This window comes from Haplochromis burtoni, unplaced genomic scaffold, assembly GCF_018398535.1.
Source record: "Haplochromis burtoni strain Fernald_Lab_line unplaced genomic scaffold, NCSU_Asbu1 Contig_344, whole genome shotgun sequence".
NCBI lineage: Eukaryota > Metazoa > Chordata > Actinopteri > Cichliformes > Cichlidae > Haplochromis > Haplochromis burtoni.
In genome coordinates, this window is record NW_024582705.1 from 527,108 (window position 1) to 548,797 (window position 21,690).

At 36.3% G+C, this 21,690-nt stretch overlaps 1 protein-coding gene across 2 annotated transcripts; it reads left to right on the top strand.

Annotated features, from left to right (window-relative positions):
* The first annotated feature begins 1,618 nt into the window (after window positions 1–1,618).
* ptpn11a (protein tyrosine phosphatase non-receptor type 11a) lies at window positions 1,619–14,377 on the top strand. 2 transcript variants are annotated; one of them, XM_005946315.3, is made up of 15 exons: window positions 1,619–2,068; window positions 3,520–3,642; window positions 7,099–7,293; window positions 7,669–7,861; window positions 8,554–8,673; window positions 8,815–8,928; window positions 10,059–10,155; window positions 10,266–10,345; window positions 10,553–10,714; window positions 11,759–11,890; window positions 12,084–12,238; window positions 12,317–12,384; window positions 13,525–13,676; window positions 13,755–13,873; window positions 13,960–14,377. In XM_005946315.3, exons 1-15 carry the CDS (start codon window positions 2,055–2,057, stop codon window positions 14,027–14,029), a joined length of 1,794 nt encoding a protein of 597 aa, XP_005946377.1. In that variant the 5' UTR covers window positions 1,619–2,054; the 3' UTR covers window positions 14,030–14,377. The 2 variants fall into 2 exon arrangements, with proteins under 2 accessions (XP_005946377.1, XP_005946376.1); XM_005946314.3 differs by having other exon boundaries at window positions 1,620–2,068; window positions 10,266–10,363; window positions 13,960–14,376.
* Window positions 14,378–21,690: the final 7,313 nt, after the last annotated feature.

Below are 21,690 nucleotides of genomic sequence, written 5' to 3' on the forward strand. Positions count from 1 at the left end.
TTTGTGTTTTTACTCTGAATGTAAATACTTTTATTTATTGATTTATAAAAAAATCAAATCAAACGAACATAAGTGAAAATGCACTAATTTAATGAGTAAAATACATATGTTTATACAAATATATAATAAGAATATAATAACAAAATATCCTAAACAACAGCACCAAGTCATCTAAGTAATAGTACACAATTATGAAAACAATTGATATCAGTTGACAGCATTTTGCAATAACAACAATAATAATGATAATAGTAATTTATTAATGTTGCATAGCAGTTCAAAACTCTACTTGAAGATAATACTGCTTGAAGACACAGTGCATCACTGTAAGACTTTTTTGTAGTGTGGCATGAGTGACAGACTTGAATACTTTTTTGTTAGATTTGTAACTTTATAATATTTTGTATTATTTAATTCAGTTTAGTAAGTTACTGTTCTTACTGTCTTGGAGTGACAGTGACCAAATAATTTCCCCTCAGCTTAATAAAGTGTTTTGATTCTTCTCCATTCCTCAGGTTTCCTGTCACTCTACAACATTACATTAAACAGTTTGAACCAAATGACTGTTTAACACAACCTCCTGGAACACGTCTCTCCTAGACATCTCTATGCCTTCATCTAACTTACTCAACTTACCCCAGAATTTGTCTTTCTTTTCTAATTGACATCCAGCCTGTGTTGCATGCGCACTGACAACATTCAAGATCGACCATTCGATTTCCAGCTTCGGACTCATGTTCCTGCCTGACACTTTTCACCTCCACAACACTGTTCACATACTCTTCCTTACCCCTACTCCACTCCTCTTTCTATCTACACCATGGTAGAGCAGCTTGAATCCACCTCCAATACTCCTGGCCTTGCTTTCCTTCCATCTGGTCTCCTGCATAAACAATATATCTACCACAATATATTTATACTGCCAACTTTAACCCCCAGACTTCTGTCTTTCCTACGCTCTCATTGCCTCATAACACACCCTCCTCCTCTTCTTTTCCTTTGTCTTTGGCCAATATTAGCATTTTACACCAGCACCCTGTTTGAAAGGTTGAAATCTCATCCATCAAGACTTGAATGTTGGCCAAGGTTTTAATGGGTTTGTCCAAATATTTATATTTGTTGGATGAAATATAAATAAAAGGATTTAAAAGCAAGATGCATTTTCACCAGTCTTATGGATGTACTATTTTGGGGAAAAGAGTACAATGCTTCAGTGATAAAGTTACTTACATCACCACTTGACTTTCTCCTAAGTTAGTCTGTTTTATGTGAAATATTTTATATGATTTTGCTTACAAAGCAAATGACAAATATTAGATAGCTCAAAGATTGCAAGTAAATGTTCAAATAGAAAAGAAATTGTTATACTAATTTTATCTGTATTTATTTCTACGCGTTTCTAATAACCCAAGATGCCACAACAAAACATTACGAAAGTTTAATAATATCATTTTTTAAATGGTAACCCATCTAATTACGTCACAAATAACATATGAAATGTAATTTATCTCCCGTTAGGACTTAGAGCTTCGATTAAGTTTCGCTTTTCCGTGAGTACAGACAGTCAACGAACTGTTCGAGAAGCCTTCGCAGACGTTCTTCGTCGTTTACCGCTTTCGTCGCTGTATCGTAAAAAAAGCTTTTAACGAGCATGCGCTGAGTGAAAGTGATCTGGCTCTTTAATTTATCTGACGCCGTTTACCGGACGGACTGAGATCTGTAGCTTTTATTTAAGCGGGTTAAAGCGACCACGAGAAACGGACGCCCAGGGTGAAAAAATCCATTACACCCTCTGTTTTGTCGCAGGTTTGGTGACGTCCAATAATCGACTTGCTGTGAAGTCTCCGGGGCCGAGGCCTAGAGACATTTTTTTTGTAACGGGCGCTATAAAAAAAATTGGTGTCGATGCTTAACTACATTTAAGGTGCCCGTTTTGACCGGATGTGAACCAATGAAGCACTTTATACTGTAACTGAAGCTTTAACGGTGGGAAACGTTAGCCAGCTAATTAAAGCTACTGCTAACTGCCAGCGAGGAAGTGAGGAACGAAAAAAATGACATCTCGGAGGTAAGCGGGGGCTGTCTGGAAAACAATGTCTGCTGATAATGCTAGCTGAGTCTGCTAACTTTAAGTGAACTCAGCTGTTTGGATCTTGGTATGTCGGTAGACAGTCAATGAGAGTTCCGACGTTTCTGGAAATAGACAGAAATAGGTGGTGTAGGGCTGCTTCATTTAGCGTTACACCGGCAACTTAAGGCAGTCTCAACTTGTTAAGTAAACAGCGCTGTAACATTTGTACAGAACATACAAAGCTAAGCTGTCCACAAACTGTAGTTACTAATAGATAAAGTTCAAGTTAACCAACTCTGCTACAGCTGCTGTTAACAGATGCATCTTACTGGATTGATTTGTTATGGTTTGAGCTGCTGTCCAAGTCAAACCAGCTGTATTTACAAATAACTGAGCATAAGACACCCCATATTGGTACAAAAATTAACGAGTCATTTTAACGAGAAAACGGGAAAACAGCAGGAGTGCATCAGAAAAACGGAAATGAAGTACTTTGACGTTGTAGATATGTGCAGAGTAGGAAGAAGTCATAGCAGTTTCAACATTTTAAGTAAATTAAATTCCTTAGGTAATAAAAGTAACGCGTTAAAAAGTCATCGTTAGCGAGTGGAATAAATATATTTCACATAGATGGTGCACAGAACATAGACTTCTTGTACAGACGAGGGGCAAAAGATGAAAATAATATTCACAGGGAGGCAGAGGCAGGAGATGACCACAATGGACGCATGAGTGAAACAGGCAGGCAGTCTTCGGGGGAGTGCAGGGTGGCAACTTGTAGAAAGAGCGCAGTCAGCCTCTGAATGTCTTTACTGGAATATACAGAGTTGGATAGAGAGGAAGTGAAGAAAGACAGAGACAGTGTGGCTCTTTTTTACCCTTGGTTCCAAATGAGTCTCATTGTCAGCAAGCATCCTGTGCAATAATACCAGAAACATTATAAGAGACAGACAAGACTCTCAAAGGAATCCTTTATTGAAATCTAGGCAAGAAATTTTTAACAGCAAGGATGGTGATGGGAGTATAACTTCCCCAGTGGCCTTTTGAAATCCTCATTAATGTGTAAGTCATTGACATATTTAAGCTGTTTTAATCAGATTTAACTTTCATGTCCAGGTGACCATTAAAATTAAACTTGGTTGATACTTCAAAATGCCCAGATAAGTGAGTGGAGATGAAACTACATGCTTTTAGAAGAACTTTGATAATACTGTCTCTGAATAGTGGATTGAAAATTGCAAATAATCAAGTTTTAAGCAGTTAATTCATAATTTTGAACACCTCTTAGTACTATAATTGACCATCCACTCTGAGTTATGTCATGTTGTTGTTGTGCAATGTATGGAGTTTTGGCAAAAAGTTCACACAATGCACTATATAATGAGTAAAAATTAAATGCATGTACTTAACAGTAAGTCTAAATTGTTATTTTACTTGTCCTCTTTTAGGTGGTTTCACCCCAACATCACAGGTGTGGAGGCTGAAAACCTCCTGCTGACTCGTGGAGTGGACGGGAGCTTTTTAGCCAGACCCAGTAAAAGCAATCCAGGAGACTTCACGCTCTCAGTACGGTAAGTGACGTTACACATGTTTGTACAAAGCACCATACTCCAGAGGTGCATCCCTAGTGTACTGTGGGATTGTGAAAACTAAACAGTGTTACTGGAGCAAACATTTGGACATTGAATAATCTGTCTGCTGATCCAATGTTTTTTTTTGTTTTTTTTTTTCCTCCTCCCTTTTAATGATTGGATGCCTTTCTTTGACTTTATAACAGAAGAATTGTTTTGCATTACCCTTTTACAAGTTAGATTAAAATAAAAATAAAACAAAACATTCTTGCTTGTGAAACAAGTAAGGAAACAAGGAACATACAAAGTTGACTGTCAGAGTCAACTTTACAGAGGTTTGCTTTGATATTTTGGCTATCCCTGTGGTGTGCATTAAGAGTTTTAAAAACCATTACAATACAGGAAGCAATGGATGAACTGTGATTGTTCTGCTGCTTTAATAAAATGTGCTTTTGCACTTTATAAATAATTTTTACAAATCAACTTGAGAAAGACTATGAGCTCTGTTAAGGTGATCAAAGTAAATTTTGAATGGTTGGACATTTCAGTATTGCCAGCCTTTAGGTTTTTCCTGATTTTTTTTTTTTTTTTTTTTTTTTTTTTTTTTTTTTTTTTTTTTTTTGTGGCTTGGTCACAGATGCTGAAGGACTTTCAAAAGACAGGAGTTATACAGCATTATCCCTTCGACTGGAAGAGAAAATATAAATGGATTGAATGAGCAACAAATCGTTTAATTTTCACTTTACATATATTATCTCTTTTTATTATCTCTTTCTCTTTATTATCTTTTTTTTTTTTTTTTTTTTTTTTTTCTATTTTTCTTATACATTTTTTATTTCTTTTTTGTATTACTCATTCTGTTATGGTACTGACCCAAAGTTTCTCCTGTTTCATGCCTTCCTAAATGACACACAGCTTTCTTTATTACCATTTCTTATCTTTTTTTTTTTTTTTTTTTTTTTTAAACTAAAAATTTGCAAGAGTGAAATAATTTACTGGATTCTTCTGTTTTATGATCTGCATAAAGCAAGATTTAAGACACACTTTTTGTAGGACAGTGTAGTTTCACAGCAAAATTATCCTACCTACTTTGCTTTCAAATAGAACCACATTCGTTAAGTTGGACTAATCAGTATTTCAGCAGTAACAGTTAGTCAAAAGACAGTGGAACTTGAATTAGGTTTTGATAAATCCACAGAGAATTATCCCTCAGTTCTGTAGGATGTTTTAGTCTATTCAGTATAATTGTCTGTTTTCCACGCTCTGCCCACATCACATTCGTTTCCAGGAGCAGCAGGCAGGTGTTTTGAGCGAACAAGCACAGATAAACCCCTGCAGCACATTAGGTACCCAGCACTAAACTAACAAGCAGTCAAAGTTGGAAACTAGCACATCTACATCTAGCAGCTTAATGGCCAGATGGTTCACTTAGGAGCTGGTGCAGAGCAAGCCTGAGAGTAAATATTAGACTTATATTTATCAGGTGGACACAAACATGACTGGAAATGAGTAATAGCTTTGCTTGGTGTGTGAAGAGGGAATTGTTTAAGTAATAACATGACACAATATGTCTGTATTAGTTCTTTATGTTCTGTCCCTTGCAGCATAATTGGACTATTAAATTGTTGTCTTTCTTTTACAATTTTGGACGATAGTGAGAAATCCAGTATTATCTGAAGAAGGCAAGACCAGTGTTTGCTGATGCAAAAAACCCAAACAACTTTGTATTTTTCTCTTGAGGCCTGTCAAGTCATAAATTCTATTTCAAGATAAAGTATCATTAAGTCAGTTTGGCTGATGTAGCCAGTGTTATTTTTGAAACAGCCACATATTTCATCTCTACGGTCTCTCATCTTGCACCATATTTACTTCCTATGGAAACAAAACAAATCATGCTTCTCGTGTGGAAACTGACATTTCCACAAGGACGCTAGTTTAAATCAGCGTGTCTTGTCCTTTTTTAAAATTTTTAGTTATTTATTTATTTATTTTTTTTAAACTAAGTCGCTGACAGTTATTGAGCCGCATATCTGACACAAGTTCTCCTTTTTTCTATTTTCTGTGTTGATGGCAGTCACCTATAATTACTCAACAGTCTGGTTTGTATCACCAAAAAACATATGCAAATAGAAATGATACCTATGGTGTTAGTGGTACATGTTGCACAGTGTTAAACTGATTATCACTTTGCTAATTTTGTATCATTTCTCGCTCTGCATCAGAAGGGCTGGAACAGAAACAAACCTAAGGGTTGTTTCAGTTCAGTTAATATAATGTCGTGCCTGTAACAGTTTCCTAAAGTTGGTGACAGTATAAAATTTTGTGTTCTGTTTGAAAGACAAAAGCTGGAGGCACAGAGTACCTCCATAGAGTAGTTTTCATTATCACCGAATGTCCTGATTGATTGAGATCCAATGAATTACTTAATCTGAAAAATGTCATAAAATCTTGTTTTGTCAGATCAAAAGAACTAATTTTCACAAGTGAGAAATACTGTGAACATCTTAATCTTGGGGATTAATCATGGTCAGATTGATTGCCTATAGCTTTCTGTACTTTCATGACGCCATCTCCTCTTAAAGCTGACACTCACAACACTGTCATTTGTAGGTTCATCCTGTTTGTTATCAAGTTACAGCTTAATGTAACTTCTGTGATTCAAGAGCTAAGAGGCAGGCAGTTTATATCCTGTCTGCAACTTTTTGCAAAGTAATCATCTTCTGTTTATACATTATTTTTTTAAAATTAAATTAATTAAATTAAATGAATTCAATTTCATTTATCTAGTGCCAATTCACAAGAACACCTACCTCATGGCATTTTATATTGTAGGGTGAAAACATCCACCTGCCATGATCATTTGTGAGTGAGGGGAAAGAGAAGAGTGCAGAGCGAGATGGAACAAAAGACACATATGGGAGAAAGATTAAGAGTTTAATAATTAGTAATGATTTGAATGCAGTGATGAGTAAGGTGCTGAGTGCGTCATGGAAATCCTCCAGCAGCTTGTTGTGGCATAACTCACCATTAGCTCCAGTTATGTTTTCTTTTCACATAACTGGAGCTAATGGTGCTAATTTTTATTTTAGTTTTTAACCCTCCCTAACCCTTTCCCCGAAACTGATTATTAAAGCTATTTTATTTTTTTTAAATAAAATATTCAGTCATATAATTGAAGACAGAAGAGGGCAGTGAAGAGTGAAAAACAGACCAGTTTTGTGTGTACAAAAATGGACAGAACTCAGTGGTAGAACTAAAATAATTAGAGAAAAACACGCTGAAAAATTCTGCAAATTTTATGACTTATAATATGTAACATAATATTTTGGCTGTTTAGCTTGTATCTGAGCTCAAAATATGAGGAAAAAATGGATCATAGGCCAGATGTTCCTACATTTGTAACCTGATGATGATCTTTCATGTGATAGTAACATAAATGTTTGTGCTGTTCTGCAGGCGAAATGGAGCAGTCACCCATATTAAGATCCAGAACACAGGAGATTACTACGACCTTTATGGCGGGGAGAAGTTTGCCACACTTGCAGAGCTGGTGCAGTATTACATGGAACATCATGGACAACTCAAAGAGAAAAACGGTGACGTTATTGAGCTGAAGTATCCACTCAACTGTGCAGATCCCACCTCAGAGAGGTAAGTGTTAATGTTCATGTAATATTTTTTGTGGCAGAAAAGTTCTTAAAAAAAACAAAAAAAACTAACTCCAAATGAGTTGTCGATAATTTCTGAACGCCTTGTATATTTTGTATATTAAATTTACATAAGACCATTTTGGACACAGGTGTTGTTGTTTTTTTAAACTATTTGATAACACTATAGTTGCCAGTTCAATTCACACTTAAACAGTAAGTAAGAACTATAAGCTTCAGATTTTAATGTTATGTCTTTTATCTTTGATAAGCTGTGCTTGCTTCAAGTTAACTAAGGCAGATCTTGCAGTTTACATAATATGAGAGCACATTTCTGTTATGTGATATATTCTACTAGCTTCATATTTTCCCATTGCAGATGGTTCCACGGACACCTGTCGGGCAGGGAGGCTGAGAAGTTGCTCACTGAGAAAGGCAAGAATGGCAGTTTCCTGGTGAGGGAGAGCCAGAGCCATCCGGGAGATTTTGTTCTATCGGTCCGTACTGGAGATGACAAAACAGACAGCAGTGACAGTAAACCTAAAGTCACTCATGTCATGATCCGCTGCCAGGTAAGATCCAGATTTTGTACACACTCCATGTGTTTTCCACACCTAAACTCTGCCTCTTAGTTTGTCTGAATTCTGTGCACCATGTAGCATGCAGGTATACCAGCAGCCACCCAAGTATATTTAGAAATTTAGTTTAACCTTTTCCATCTTTCCAAGGGTAACAGATTTATTAGTTGACTTTTTTTTTTTTTAAAGCCTTGTTAACCAGCTAGCCCTGGCCCTTAATTATTCTTAACTTTTGGCTGGTTAACAGGCCAGACTGGTGTTGTGGCATTACTCAGTATTACTTAGTTGCCTCTTCAAAATCATGACATGGATTACCTAGATTTTTTCTTTTTTTAATGAAAATTTCAAGTTCAGAAGCAGAGTGCTTTCTTAGAAAATACTTTTTAATAATACCCAGTGGTATAGCTGCTGCTACCCAAGGTGGATAAGCTAGAAGTTGTGTTGCAGTCACTCATTTTCTATAATATAGAGTTTTTGCACATTACTGAAAGCAACAACATCTCAGTATTTTAAGACAAGATATTCAGTCAATTAACATACCTTGTAAAATTTCACCTAGGTCTTGAGGACCGTATACATAGATATGAATTGGTTGTATACAAAAGACATCTGTATCTTGATTCTGGTAACATAAGGCTAGTCTGTTTTTAATTATATTGCTGATGTACCTGTGTCCTTTTGCTCAGCATGACCTGAAGTATGATGTGGGTGGAGGGGAGAAGTTTGACTCCCTCACAGACTTGGTAGAGCACTACAAGAAGAACCCTATGGTTGAGACTCTGGGCACTGTGCTTCAGCTTAAACAGGTTTGACCCATCTCCTGTAGCCATGTGTTCCCAAGAATTTGTGCCTATATAACCTGCCTCAGAATCTGTTCAGTTGTAAAGGAAGAGAAACATTGGAAACATTTCCTGATTTGTTTCTCTTCTGGCTCTTGGTCTTTGCAGCCTCTGAACACTACCCGTATTAACGCAGCAGAGATTGAGAGTCGAGTTAGGGAGCTTAGCAAACTAGCGGAGGCAACAGACAAGGTCAAACAGGGATTCTGGGAAGAATTTGAGGTGAGTGGTCCTACGTTTGTGTTAATTTTTATTATTCGTGTACTTTTGTATTATCGACATCTTTAAAAATGAAAGTAAATAGTCATAACTTTATTACACAAGAAAAACAACACATGGATGTGAAGTGAACTGCCTCCTGTTGCTCATGCTTTCATGCATATCTATTTTATGTGCAGACAGTTTAAAATATGGACATAGCTTCTGTAGCATTTTTATGCCATTGTGAAGCCTCATACTTGCATAGACATGGAGTTATAGTGAATGAAGTGAAAGACTTCATTATTTGTCTGCAAAGATAAATTTATAACCATAAATTAGGTGAAGTTAGTGAAAACCGGGTTCTGTTTACATGATAAAATTTTTTTGGTGTCACTATAATCAATGAATAATCATAGGTAATTGTGATCTTAATATTTAACCAAATAATTGTGATAAGGATCACCGTGGAGCCCTAATTATAAAATTGACAACTGACTAAAATTAATAGTGTTGGACATTAACTGTAAATTAGTGTCATGGATCACAGTAGCCAGTGAAATAATTTAGCAAGCTAGCGAATTAGCTTTTCTACATGATATCAGGAGGAATAATGTTAGCAAGCAAATTGCAGTTAGTTGCAACCTCATGCCTGTACTGGCAACATACAGTAATGTAAGCTAATAAAGTAATTTGAAAATGGCAGACTTTGGAATTAGCTGACCTTTTCTACTCAAGATAGTATTTGTTTATATAAGATTTCTTGTGATTTGTCTGCATCAGCGATAGTTGTATTCACTAACATTAACCAGAAGAGCGATAGGTTAAGGGTTTGAGTCTTGCTATGTATTGAATTTCCTGTTAATGTTGACAATAAATTTCTCCTGAAGGCCAAATCTTGTGTTCGCAAGGCTTCAGTCAACAAATATGCCTAGTGTCGGCTAACTTCAGCTTGCCTGCTAAGGCTAACAAATAACTTGACACCTAACATAATGTGCCATGATTGTTGATGTCAGAGTATTTCAGAAACTGCTCATTTACTGGGTTATTTCCCCCAGAAAACCATCTCTGGATAAAGTGTGATTAAAAATTTTAGAAATCTTGGTTGGAAATGGCATTTTAAAATGTGACTCTCCTCTTTTTTTCCTATTCAGACCTTACAGCAACAAGAGTGCAAGTTGCTCTACAGTCGCAAAGAGGGCCAGAGACCAGAGAACAAAAACAAGAACCGATACAAGAACATTCTGCCTTGTAAGAAAATCACTCATTTTTGTCTATAAAAACCCTCCAGTTTAACTGCTCAAGGACCTCCTGAAGGGATTTTTGAGGCAACTAACTACTGATTTTATTTCCATTTCCAGTCGACCACACACGCGTGGTGCTGAAAGACGGGGACCCAGATGAGCCAGGCTCTGACTATATCAACGCCAATATCATCATGGTAGTATCCACTGTCATGGTAAACTCATGTCATCTTTGGGACACACATTGCACACACTGCATATGTATGTGATAGTATGTAGATGGCTTCATATGTCAACTTTCACTCACGCCGCTATTCATCAGCCTGTGTGATCAGTCAGTTTGTGTTCTTGTTTGCTGTATTTCTCAGTTGCTGACTGTGTCATGCTTATGTGTGTTTATGCAGCCGGATTTGGACTCAAAGTGTAATCAAGGCACCAAGGTGAAGAAGAGCTACATTGCCACTCAGGGCTGTCTACATAACACCATCAGTGACTTCTGGAGGATGGTTTTTCAGGAGGACTCTCGAGTCATCGTCATGACCACCAAAGAGGTAGAAAGAGGGAAGGTAAGCAAAGCGACTGATCACGGAACTGCAATTCTACCTTAAAGGTTAAGATACTATTTCAAGATGTGCCGTTTTTGTGTGCTGCTCAAATTCTTAAAATAATTAATCTAAGCAGACAATATGGTTGATTGTCAGGGATAAACACCATTGTTAACAAATTCTAAACTGTTAGGTCATTAAGCTTGAGTTAGTATTTTATTTAATAAAAATAAGTTAATTAGTAATGTTTATTAATTTGTTAACAGTTTGAAACTACCTTTAAAGTTAAAGCACCAAAACTGCATGACAGGTTTATCATGGTTCAAGCTGAAATGCACTGATCACAACTTTAACCCTGCATGTTTAGAAAATATACTTAAAAGTTCCCAGTGTCTTTAAAAAAACCAAACAACCCCCCCCCCAAAAAAACAAAGGTAAAGAACTTCTGTGAGACACTATCAATGCTCCTAAATTGACGTGTTTAAGATAAAACAAGATAGATGCCATCCCAAAAGTTGGAAAATCCTTTTACAGCAGCCAAAACGTCATACACAACCCATGAGAAAATATCTTGACAGTAAAACGACTCAATAAGTTAAATATAAAATTAGAATATAGAGCACAGTAAACAAAAGAAAATAAAGATGCACCAAAGGGAACAACAGAATAGAATGCCATGCAAAAAGTTGAGTATAATACAATTAGAACCACAATAAGAAAAATGTACAAATACAAAAAGAAAAACTACAAAACTTCAAAATTTTATACAAAAGTTCAAAGTAAAGGATATAGTGTGGAAAAAGTAAAAAAACAAAAATAGTCAACTTCCTGATAACTAGCTATCTTAGCTAATATTAGCAGTAACTTCTAGTATGTGAAATTTCCGTGTGTGTGTGTGTGTGTGTGTGTGTGTGTGTGTGTATGCATGTATGTTTCCTTTAAAAAAATTAAAATGTGTTTAACATATTTACAGAAAATATCAACATTCACAGGAACTTCAAATGTTCTACTACTACTACTACTGATGAATATTTAATGTGTAACTATGTGATTGTGTTTCAACAGAGTAAGTGTGTGAAATACTGGCCAGACGTGTCAGCGCTGAAGGAGTATGGGGCTATGCGTGTTCGCAATGTCAGAGAGACGTCTGCACATGACTACATCTTAAGAGAACTGAAACTTTCCAAAGTTGGACAGGTAAGTTGTTTGTTTGTATGAAAATATACTGTGCAAATCTAACATGATGATTCTTTGGAAAAAAAAAAAAAAAGTTGTTGAAGTTCACTGCAATAAATGCCAAAAATTACTAAAGATGACAGATTTAAAACCTGTTCAAATCCCATGAACCCCTTTGATTATGGACTCTTTGTTTTTTGTTGTTGTTTTTCAGGGCAACACAGAACGTACAGTTTGGCAGTACCACTTTAGGGCCTGGCCAGATCATGGAGTCCCCACTGACCCAGGTGGTGTACTTGACTTCTTAGAAGAGGTCAACCTTAAACAGGAGAGCATATTGGATGCTGGGCCAATAACGGTACATTGCAGGTACCTCAAATTCCACAGTCAGAACACTTTATCATTGATAATGAAAGAGATATGGTTATTCAAAGTCTTGTTTTTCAGTGCAGGGATTGGGCGGACAGGAACCTTTATAGTGATTGACATCCTAATAGATGTGATCAGAGAAAAAGGTGAGTACACATGCACTCTGTGGCCACTGTAGCACCAAGCTCACAAGTCTCCATATTTTCTTCTGCATATTTTCTTAGTCTGTAAATGCATTTCTTTTTCTTTCTTTCTTTTTTTTTTTTTTTTTTTTTTTTTCCCCAAAATTGATTTTTGTTCCAGGCTGCATACATATTAATGTCTGCTCTGAGTCTGAGCATTTTAAGTGTGATTGTGAGGACAGATATATATTTGGTGAAATAATTAAATAACTTTGTATTTAATTTAATGGTACCTGTCCTGCACTGTATCATGAATTTATTTTATCTGTCAACCTTAACCTCTGTCACAGTCAGGGGCTAGGGCTAACACTGATCTAGTCAAAACTTACTTTGGCCTGGGGCCAGTTCTTTCATTGGTTGCTTCTTAATAACAACTACACAGTTTGTACTTGCATACTTGCCAGTTTCTTGCCAGTACTTGAAACGAACACTCAGCAGTCTAGACGTGTGAGGATGATGTCTTATACACGTCTACATAACTCACTGCTTATCCAAGAAAAAATACACACAGATTACATGTTTTTTGTTTTGTTTTTAAAATTCTACTAGACTTCAAAAACTTATAAGAGACAACTGATGTTTATAATAAATAATCTAAGCTTTGTTGCTCCCTTGTCACAAAGGGTTGCTACAGCAGGTAGCTCCTCATATTTGATATTAGCAGAGTTTTATGCAAGATGAACCTTCCTGATGCAATCCCACAGAGTACTTGTATCTCCCCTTTTGCTTGCCGAGTTGTTTCATTAAAAATATATATAATTTAATCATTTCTGGAGAATGTAGTCCAAATGTTTCTGCACTCATGCCTGGATGTCATGAGTGCCTGGTCAGCTGATACCTTGAGAGATAAGGGGACTGTTATGTCTCATATTTTCAAATACGTCGAAGCGCTTTTCCAGGTTCTCTTGAAAAAGTGACCAGCTGTTTGAAGATTACGCTATTACATTGTCATCAACAAAAATGTGCATATTTGGTTTCCCTGATTTATAAACTCTATAAAGAATGGTGTTTGGGACAAGATCTGGACTGCAGTCTGGAGTCTATTTTTGACTATGCAAAATGCATTAAATTTGTTAAATTATTTATTTATTTTTCCTGGTGCAGGAGTGGACTGTGACATTGATGTGCCGAAGACCATACAGATGGTTCGTTCTCAGCGTTCTGGGATGGTGCAGACTGAGGCACAATACAGATTCATCTACATGGCTGTACAGCACTACATAGAAACATTGCAGAGGCGCATAGAAGAAGAGCAGGTACGCAGCACTTTGTTTTTTATTTTTCACCTCACTTCTACTCACACTTATACCATTCATCTGCTTTCTCCTCCACAGAAAAGTAAGATTAAGGGACGTGAGTACACAAACATTAAGTACTCTTTGTCTGACCTGACTGGAGGAGAGCAGAGCCCTCTGCCTCCTTGCACTCCTATTCCTACTCCCACCTGCACAGAGTAAGTGCCTCTTAAATGACCTGTGGCATTTAAACCCTTGTAAAGAAAGCATTGACAGTTTCTTTTTGATTTGTATTTGGTGTCAGGATGAGGGAGGACAGCTCCAGGGTGTATGAAAATGTGGGGCTGATGCAGCAACAGAAGAGCTTCAGATGAGATTCACCTTTTGATACCAGTGCTCTATCAGCTCCAGGTAAATCCATGAAGAACATACGGAGAGAACTGTCATAGCTTTAAATGAGAGGAAGCTGATCTAAAAAACAAAAATACAACCAGTTCTGCTTGTCAAAGAGAAGGAATTAGAAAAAGACAGTTGTCTACAGTAGTTAAAACAATAAAGGTCAGTCTTTATAGCATTAAATACAGAGTTATTGTTAATTAAGGAGAAAACAACAAAACTAGCTTTGATTAACTTTTACCTTTTTAGATTACCTAAAAAAAAAATTAAATATTGCGTTCTAATCTTTTGTAGTTTATATATAGCTGAGAAGAAGGTTAAATTTACTAAAGGGAAATTTAAATTATAATAATGGAAAACATTTTTTAAATTATTATTATTATTATTATTATTATTATTATTATTGTCACTTAATGCATGAGCTGACATTGTGATTAAGTAAGCACACCTCAAATATCCATGTAACATCTCTGACCATTTCTGCTAAAGACTTGTAATCTGTTTCCTTATTTGGAAGATGAAAAGTGCCAGTCCTTTTTTCTTTTCTTTCCTGCATTTTTTCATACCTACTGTTAGTACATTAAATGTCAAGCAATCAAGTTATTAAGTGGGGTCATTTATCTTTCTCATACCTACACTGTTTCTGTTATCTGTACCTAAATGTTCTAATGCTCTTAACTATGTTTTTAAATCATTTTAAGCACAAAGACATTCCACAAGATCTTTATTCCATTTTTAGAAACCTGCACCTTCCTCTGAAAACTTAACAACTTGTTCGTCCTCACAGAGATCAGTCCTAGAGATAAAGGCTTTTGGATAACTGGGCTATAGGCTTTGTCAAAATGTTGTTGAAAACTGTAGGTTTGTTCATGGTGTCCCCTGCTGCTCTGTTTTTTCAGTTGTTAAACCACATGTAATTCAGGATATCTCTGAATCGTGTTCTAGTCTGTTAACCAATCACTACTGCATCAAAACTACGACATTACAATTTAATCTTGATGCAGGTTTAATATTCCAGGTAAGAAAATTCATTCACTTTACCTGGAAGGAGTGTTTTCAGTAGGAGAAATTTTTCATCATTCATTCAAGTGACTTTTGTCAGTGGGATTACAATGCAGTGATTAGTGGAAAATTGCAATAGAATTAAAGTATGTAATGTTCAAAACATAAATATTTCCTTGAAGCATAAATGATCCTACACATTTCCTATGAAACAATAACAAGTTGTACATTTTCAATGTTTAAGTGTTCCCTTTCAGTCATTTAAGAGTTAAAATGCAAATAATTAGTTTAACTGACTGATATATCTGACTAGAGAAAAGAAGCAATGTTTTAAGCAGTGCCATCCAATGTTTCACCTCAGGATTGTGCTGATATGAAAATGCTATAACTGAAAATTGCCAGTTTGTCACAATGCATGTAAATAATCCTCAGTGCATAAATAACATCTTGCACCCCCCCCCCCCACCCTCCACCCCACCCCTATCTAACAAAGATCCAGTATTGCATCCAGACAATCAAATTAATAAGTTTGTTTGTTTTTTTCTTTTTAGGATCTTGATCACCTGGACAGTTTTTTCGCCAGCCACCACCTTGAAGGCCTGAGACTTGACCATAATGATATGGAACAAATGGCGGAAAGAGCAAAACAAGACACACACACACACACACACACACACACACACACACACACACACAACACACACACACACATCACAGCAAGAAAGACCAGAAACTGGGGTTCCCCTCCTGTTCTTGCTTATTCTTAAGTGAACAATTTCCCTCTAGTTGAATTCTAAACCACTGTGATCGTCAGAAGAGCCTTTGAGAAGCCTAACATGCTAAATCTACTACTAAACCACAGTTTGGGTTTAGGCTTTGTAAATCTCACTGCAAAAAGGGCTGCCAACAGCGAGCACCCTCCTCAGAGGAAAAAGAACCTAACTAATCTTTGCTCATCTCTCATTCTTCTGTGTAATTTTTTTTTTTTTTTAAATTAACCAAAGGAAAGTGAAATTGATCGTTTGTAGATGGAAGTGAAGACTTTACTGAAAAGGGCCTGTGCCAAACCCACACATAATTTTATTCACATTTTGCACCTAGTTATACAGTCTTTGGGCTCAGCAAAAGTGGGGGAAAAACTTCCAGTGGTTTTTACTGTTGATTTGTAACTACACAAATTAATTTTTCTGTGGCAAAAACACATCAAAGAGAAACAAATTCAGGTTCTTGGGAGTGTAATTAACTTCTTTGTCTCCTAGTTCACGAGTTTAGTACGCTTTCATTAGGATTAACAGTGTTGGTTAATCATTCCAGAGCTCAAGCCGAATGTCCTTAATGCTGCACTTTGAATTAGCAGCATTAGTTTCAGTTAAGCCTTGATTCATCTGGTGGATTTATGAATCTGGATTTTTGGGAGGAGTTTCCTGAAGGTATGCACTTATGTTGCAAAGTCAGGATGTTGACATATTAGGACTTCAGGGGAGTCTCTGTATGTCATTTGCAGGCATTGCCATATGCTGATGGCTGCCAAAAAGATGTCTTTTTTTTTTTTTTTTTTTTTTTTTTTTTTTTTTTTTTTATTATTCTTTTCTTGTTAAGGATAAATGCCTTTATATACCATTGCCTATTTTGAACACCACATGTACTTAAGTTTAAAAGTTTGTTCTAGGAAGTAATCACACATCAGTTTTGGTAGTAGATTAATTGTTATGGTTGTGGTCAGTTGGATTCAGGAGTTTATACACACAAACAAACATTCACACATTTTTATAGGAGAGTATTTTCTGGTCTTTCTTTTGTGTCAATCAAAGTGAACAGTTTTATTGGAATACTTTGACATTTTGGAGAAAAACAATCATTTACTCCAGATAATACGATGGATCCCACTCTCACATCTGTAAACTATGAAGCTATAGCTAGTAGCTATTTGTTTAGCTTAGTTTTGCTTAGAGACTGAAAACGAGGGAACAGCTATGTTAAATCTACTTAAAGGTAAGTCAATAAAAACAAATATTCGGATTAATAGTATTTGTATACATGTTTAATGACATCACTATTCTAAATTATCTGTAAAGAAACGTACTTTCGTTCTATCAAATCCATAAAACCATGCTGATTTTAAGTTACACATTGGACTTATGAAAAGTACTTGTGTTACTTTTTCTATATCTGCTAATGTCTGGGTGCTCTTTATTCTCAGATAATAGTAATAGACACCTGGTTCAAATTGACCCGTATTCTTTTTGGTTTGTTCACTTTTACGTAACTTGTGATGTTTATTCTAGAGTCTGCATGGAGCAGCTATCAGGTCCTCCTTAGGCCCAGCCTGGTATATGAAAATTGTATTGTTGTCATGTAACTTGCTAATATTTACCATTTGGCATCACATGCAAAATTAAAAAAGGGTTTTTAAAGATGTCATCACTTTTGTAGATATTCACCAATTTGATCTCATAATGGCACTACATGAGTATCCTCAGGGAAACTTGAATGTACCTTGCATTCAAGATTTGCACCAAATTTAATGGCTGTTCATCTGTTAGTTACTGAGATGATTTAAGTCTGGACTAAGGCAGTGGACTGACTGATTGAAATTGCCATCTATAGTGCAGTGCTCGAAGGATGACTAACATCACCTTGAGAAAGCGTATGGTGGAAGCGATTCTTGACTGTGCTTATACAGACTAGCCTTATGCTAAGCCAGCTTTATATTCAAAGTGCAGATATGAGAGTGGAATCTTATCAGCTAACAGTAAGAATTGAAAATGTATTTTCTTAAATGTCACTGTTTCTTTATCTTCACGATCAGCTTCAATATTAGGATAGTCACTCTTTTCAAACATGTGGCCTCAGTATTTTGTCAAGCATTGTCAGTTTCTGCACATTTGCTTACCATCACTACGCCTTGAGAAACTGCAGTCTTGCGATTGAACTTGCTGTAACAGTGCTGACTCAGAATCTCTCCTTTTGAGAAAAAGGAAGAAGCGGCTTGCCTTGTGAATAGTTCTCCGTAACCACTGATTTTGGACTGAACAGCTTCTTTCTGTGATTTAAAAAAAAAAAAAAAAAAAAAAAAAAAAAAATATCATGACATCAGTGTTTCCGGGAGCTGCTTCCTCTCATTGGAGGACTCTGCTAATATGTGGCTGCTCCACAGCAAGTGTTCTTTGGAACATCTCCCATGTAAACGCCATCATCTGACTGAGATCTTCTGTAGTTGGGTGTACTGTATGCAGTTTTTATCGTTGAATGGTTGACTTTGTCTGCTATTTTGTCGGAATGTGTGTTAGTGTTTTGTGTGTGTGTGTGTGTGTGTGTGTGTGTGTGTGTGTGTGTGTGTGTGGCGTGCGTGCGTGCGCGCGCTGTGCTTGTGGTTGCTGACGGCCGTACTTGTTCTAAGTTACATTCTTGTTTGTTTTTTTTTTTTTTTTTTTGTTTTTTTTGTTGTTTTTTTTTGTTTTTTTTTTTTGTTTTCTCCCTGAGATGATAAAACTGCTTTCCATTTATCATGTAAGCAATTTAGATACATAGACTCGCCTTCTATGCGTATGCCTATGTGTATGTGTAGCTATTAAAAGAAACAAAACAACTTAACAGTGCTCTTTTAGTTCCACCGCCGTTCAAGAACCCATAACACTTAAATGTGAATACTTTCATCCTTAACATCCTGAACCAAAAAAAAAAAAAAAAAAAAAAAAAGGTGATCGCAATGCAAACAAAATCTATTTTTTAAATTGTACATGAGTTCCAGGTAGAGGAGAATGTACTTAAACATATCTACTTGCCAATAAAATATACTGTATGTATATTCCTGCAGCTTTCCTCCTCTGGCATGGGGAGGAACCTCTCACAACGCTTAAAGGTTTATTGTATGACTTTCAATGCAGTTAACCATGTTAACTTCCTTAATTAACAATAAATGGCTGATAAATGCCTCATTAAGTCATTGTCTGTCTTTTTTTTTTTTTTTTTTAGCGAGAAATATTAATCTAAAATTATACTGATAGTCCAAATTGATATGCTTGGTGAAATTTAAGCACTGAAAAGTGTGATAAACTTGAGTTGGCCAAGTAAGAAGCAAAAAGGGGAAGCTGCTTTAAAAGTTAAAGTTTGTTTTGTTTCCTGTTTGGACGTTTAATCGTATACTAATGTTGATGTAGAGGTTTTGTCTTGGTGCTGACACTTGTTCACAAGAATAGTGCAGTGCCTGCATAAATGGTTACTTAATCGTCAGCTGGAAATTAAAATATCACATGGACATCACATGCTGGAACCATAAAGGTTTTAGCCTTGAGGATGACACAAACTGTTGCAAATTTATGTTAAGCAACACTAATACAGGTGAATCTGCAGAAACATGTTCAGTTACTTCAAATTGACTTCATGCTGCATTCATCTAGGATTCTTCCATACATACATGCTGCTTGACTTTTTCTGGATCAACGTGGGGGCTCTGGACGCTGGTGCAGACTTTCCTGCATGTTTCTCACACAGCACGCTGTTGTTTTCAGCTTCCTGGTCTTTGCTATTGGTTGTGACCAACTGGGATTCTGGGCTTGTGAGCTCTCATCACCTCATCAACACTCTGGATAGGTTGCTAATCTGTTGCTGGGCTAAGATGTGGCGAGAGACAATTTTGGAGTCATTAGAGAAACTGCAGCTTTTTGTCTAGACTTTCTGCTCCAGAGTTTACTGCTATTTTTTCACATATAAAATTAGTATACATAACTGCACTGTTTACCAAATGTGTTGAAATTATGTAATCAAGCATGAACATCAATGCCAGCTCCATACTCTAGTTGAAGCATCAAATTTGCTGCTGATAACTCCAGGGTTGGTATTGTGGACAAGACTGTTCTAAACTGAACCAGATTAATTGTGACATGAATGGAACTGCAATGCAAATTAAGTTGTACCTTAGTCATAAAAGCCATTAAACTGTCAATTATGAAAACATAATGGATGAAGAGTAAAAGTTGCGGAGCGGCAACTAACTGGAGCTCGAATGTCAGCAGATGAGCAAAAAAAATAAACATTTTCAAGTGTTCATCAAAGTGTTAGTTTGCAAAGAATGAGTGAAGTATTTAAGTTATTAAAGTCAAATCAAATCACTTTTATTGTCACGTCACATTACTGGTACACTGGTACAGCACATGTAAGTGAGATTCTTTTGTGCAAGCTTCACAAGCAACAGTGGTGTGCAAAAATACAAGAAACGTAAGAAACAAGCCGAATGTGAGAATTATGAGAATAATGTGTCGGCTGACAACTGATGGATAAAGTATCAAAGTTAATAAAGCTGAATAGTTTTTGTTATCGCTGTAAGTGGCACTGTTACAAACGGTTGGTTATGTGGTGTAATCTGTTGCAGTGTGTGAGAGAGAGTTTGTCCATGTTTTCATGATTTATGCTCATAACACACAGCTGGAAACATGCACAGATGGATTCCATTTATAATAATTAGAGAAAATGTGTCTTTTTCAATTTTAATGTGACCAGTTAAAGAAATGTTATTGTTGGAGTTAAATGTGCCTCTCAGAATCAACTCTCAAACCCCTTTTGTTGTATAATGCATGATTGGCATAACTGCATTAAATTTCCTCTTGAGATCTTTAAGACTTAAATATTATTGTATAGGCTATAAATAGACTTTTTTTTTTTAGGCTAATCTCAGAGGGCAAGGCTTAATAAAGCTGACATGAGCTAAGTGCTTAATGAGTAAAACAGCTTTTAGATAGAGAGAGGGAGTGATATTAACTGAGGAGTACCAACCAAAATAACAACAAAGCAATTTCACAGTTGTTGAAAAGTATGTATTCAATTCAGCATCTAACCCAGCTGGGAGGGCAGGTCGCCAATCTGTCACAGGAGCAGATTACTTTAGACAATTTTAAAAAGGTCAAAACAGTCTATCTCATTGGAAGCAAAACATAAAGAAATGAAGGATGATTTAATACTTTTTGCACAATTTTTTTTGCACAAAATTTCTGTTAAGCCCTGATCAGCTTATTGAATCTTTTGAATTTTGGGTCATGACATATGTCCAACATCCTCCTCCAAATATTTCTTCTGTGGCCCCATTAGCAATTGATTCTCAGTTAAAATAAGCTTAGTTTAGCTGAAATGCACAAATTATTTAATTTACTGTGTGAAGAAAGATTGGTTAATAAAAAGCAGCAAAAGATAGATATATTTATCGCACAGAAGAGAGAAGTGAAATGACAAACCGCTGGAGAGTCACGGACTACAGCTCAGAGGGCAGAGGTATCATGTCGGAGCTCTGTCAGTTTCTAAAGATGTTTGTACAGGGTGTGAAGAGAGAGGCTGCAGAGGAAGAGAGCAGCAGCAGGAGCCCCACTCTACCAAAGAAACACTTCAGACTCTGAAGCCTTTTCTGGAGAACCTATTTTCTCAAGACTTTAATAGTTTTAAGACTTTGGCACTTCTTCTATGAACTGCGTTGGACATTTGTCACGGCTGTGACTGGAAGTTGAACCAGGCACTTCTATTGTATCTATTGTAGAGCCAACTGTAAATTGGTGCAAAATGGACTAAGGATCCATAAAGACAGTGCCAAGTGTAAATTATCCTCTGCTGCATGTTAGCTATCAACAAGAATTAACAAAGTGGTAAGTAT

What these genes read in the sequence shown, in the direction of transcription:
- ptpn11a (XM_005946314.3), top strand. An exon ending in ATGTCATGATCCGCTGCCAG is followed by an intron (nt 7,862 to 8,553) that starts GTAAGATCCAGA and finishes CCTTTTGCTCAG; the next exon opens with CATGACCTGAAGTATGATGT. An exon ending in AGATGTGATCAGAGAAAAAG is followed by an intron (nt 12,385 to 13,524) that starts GTGAGTACACAT and finishes TTCCTGGTGCAG; the next exon opens with GAGTGGACTGTGACATTGAT.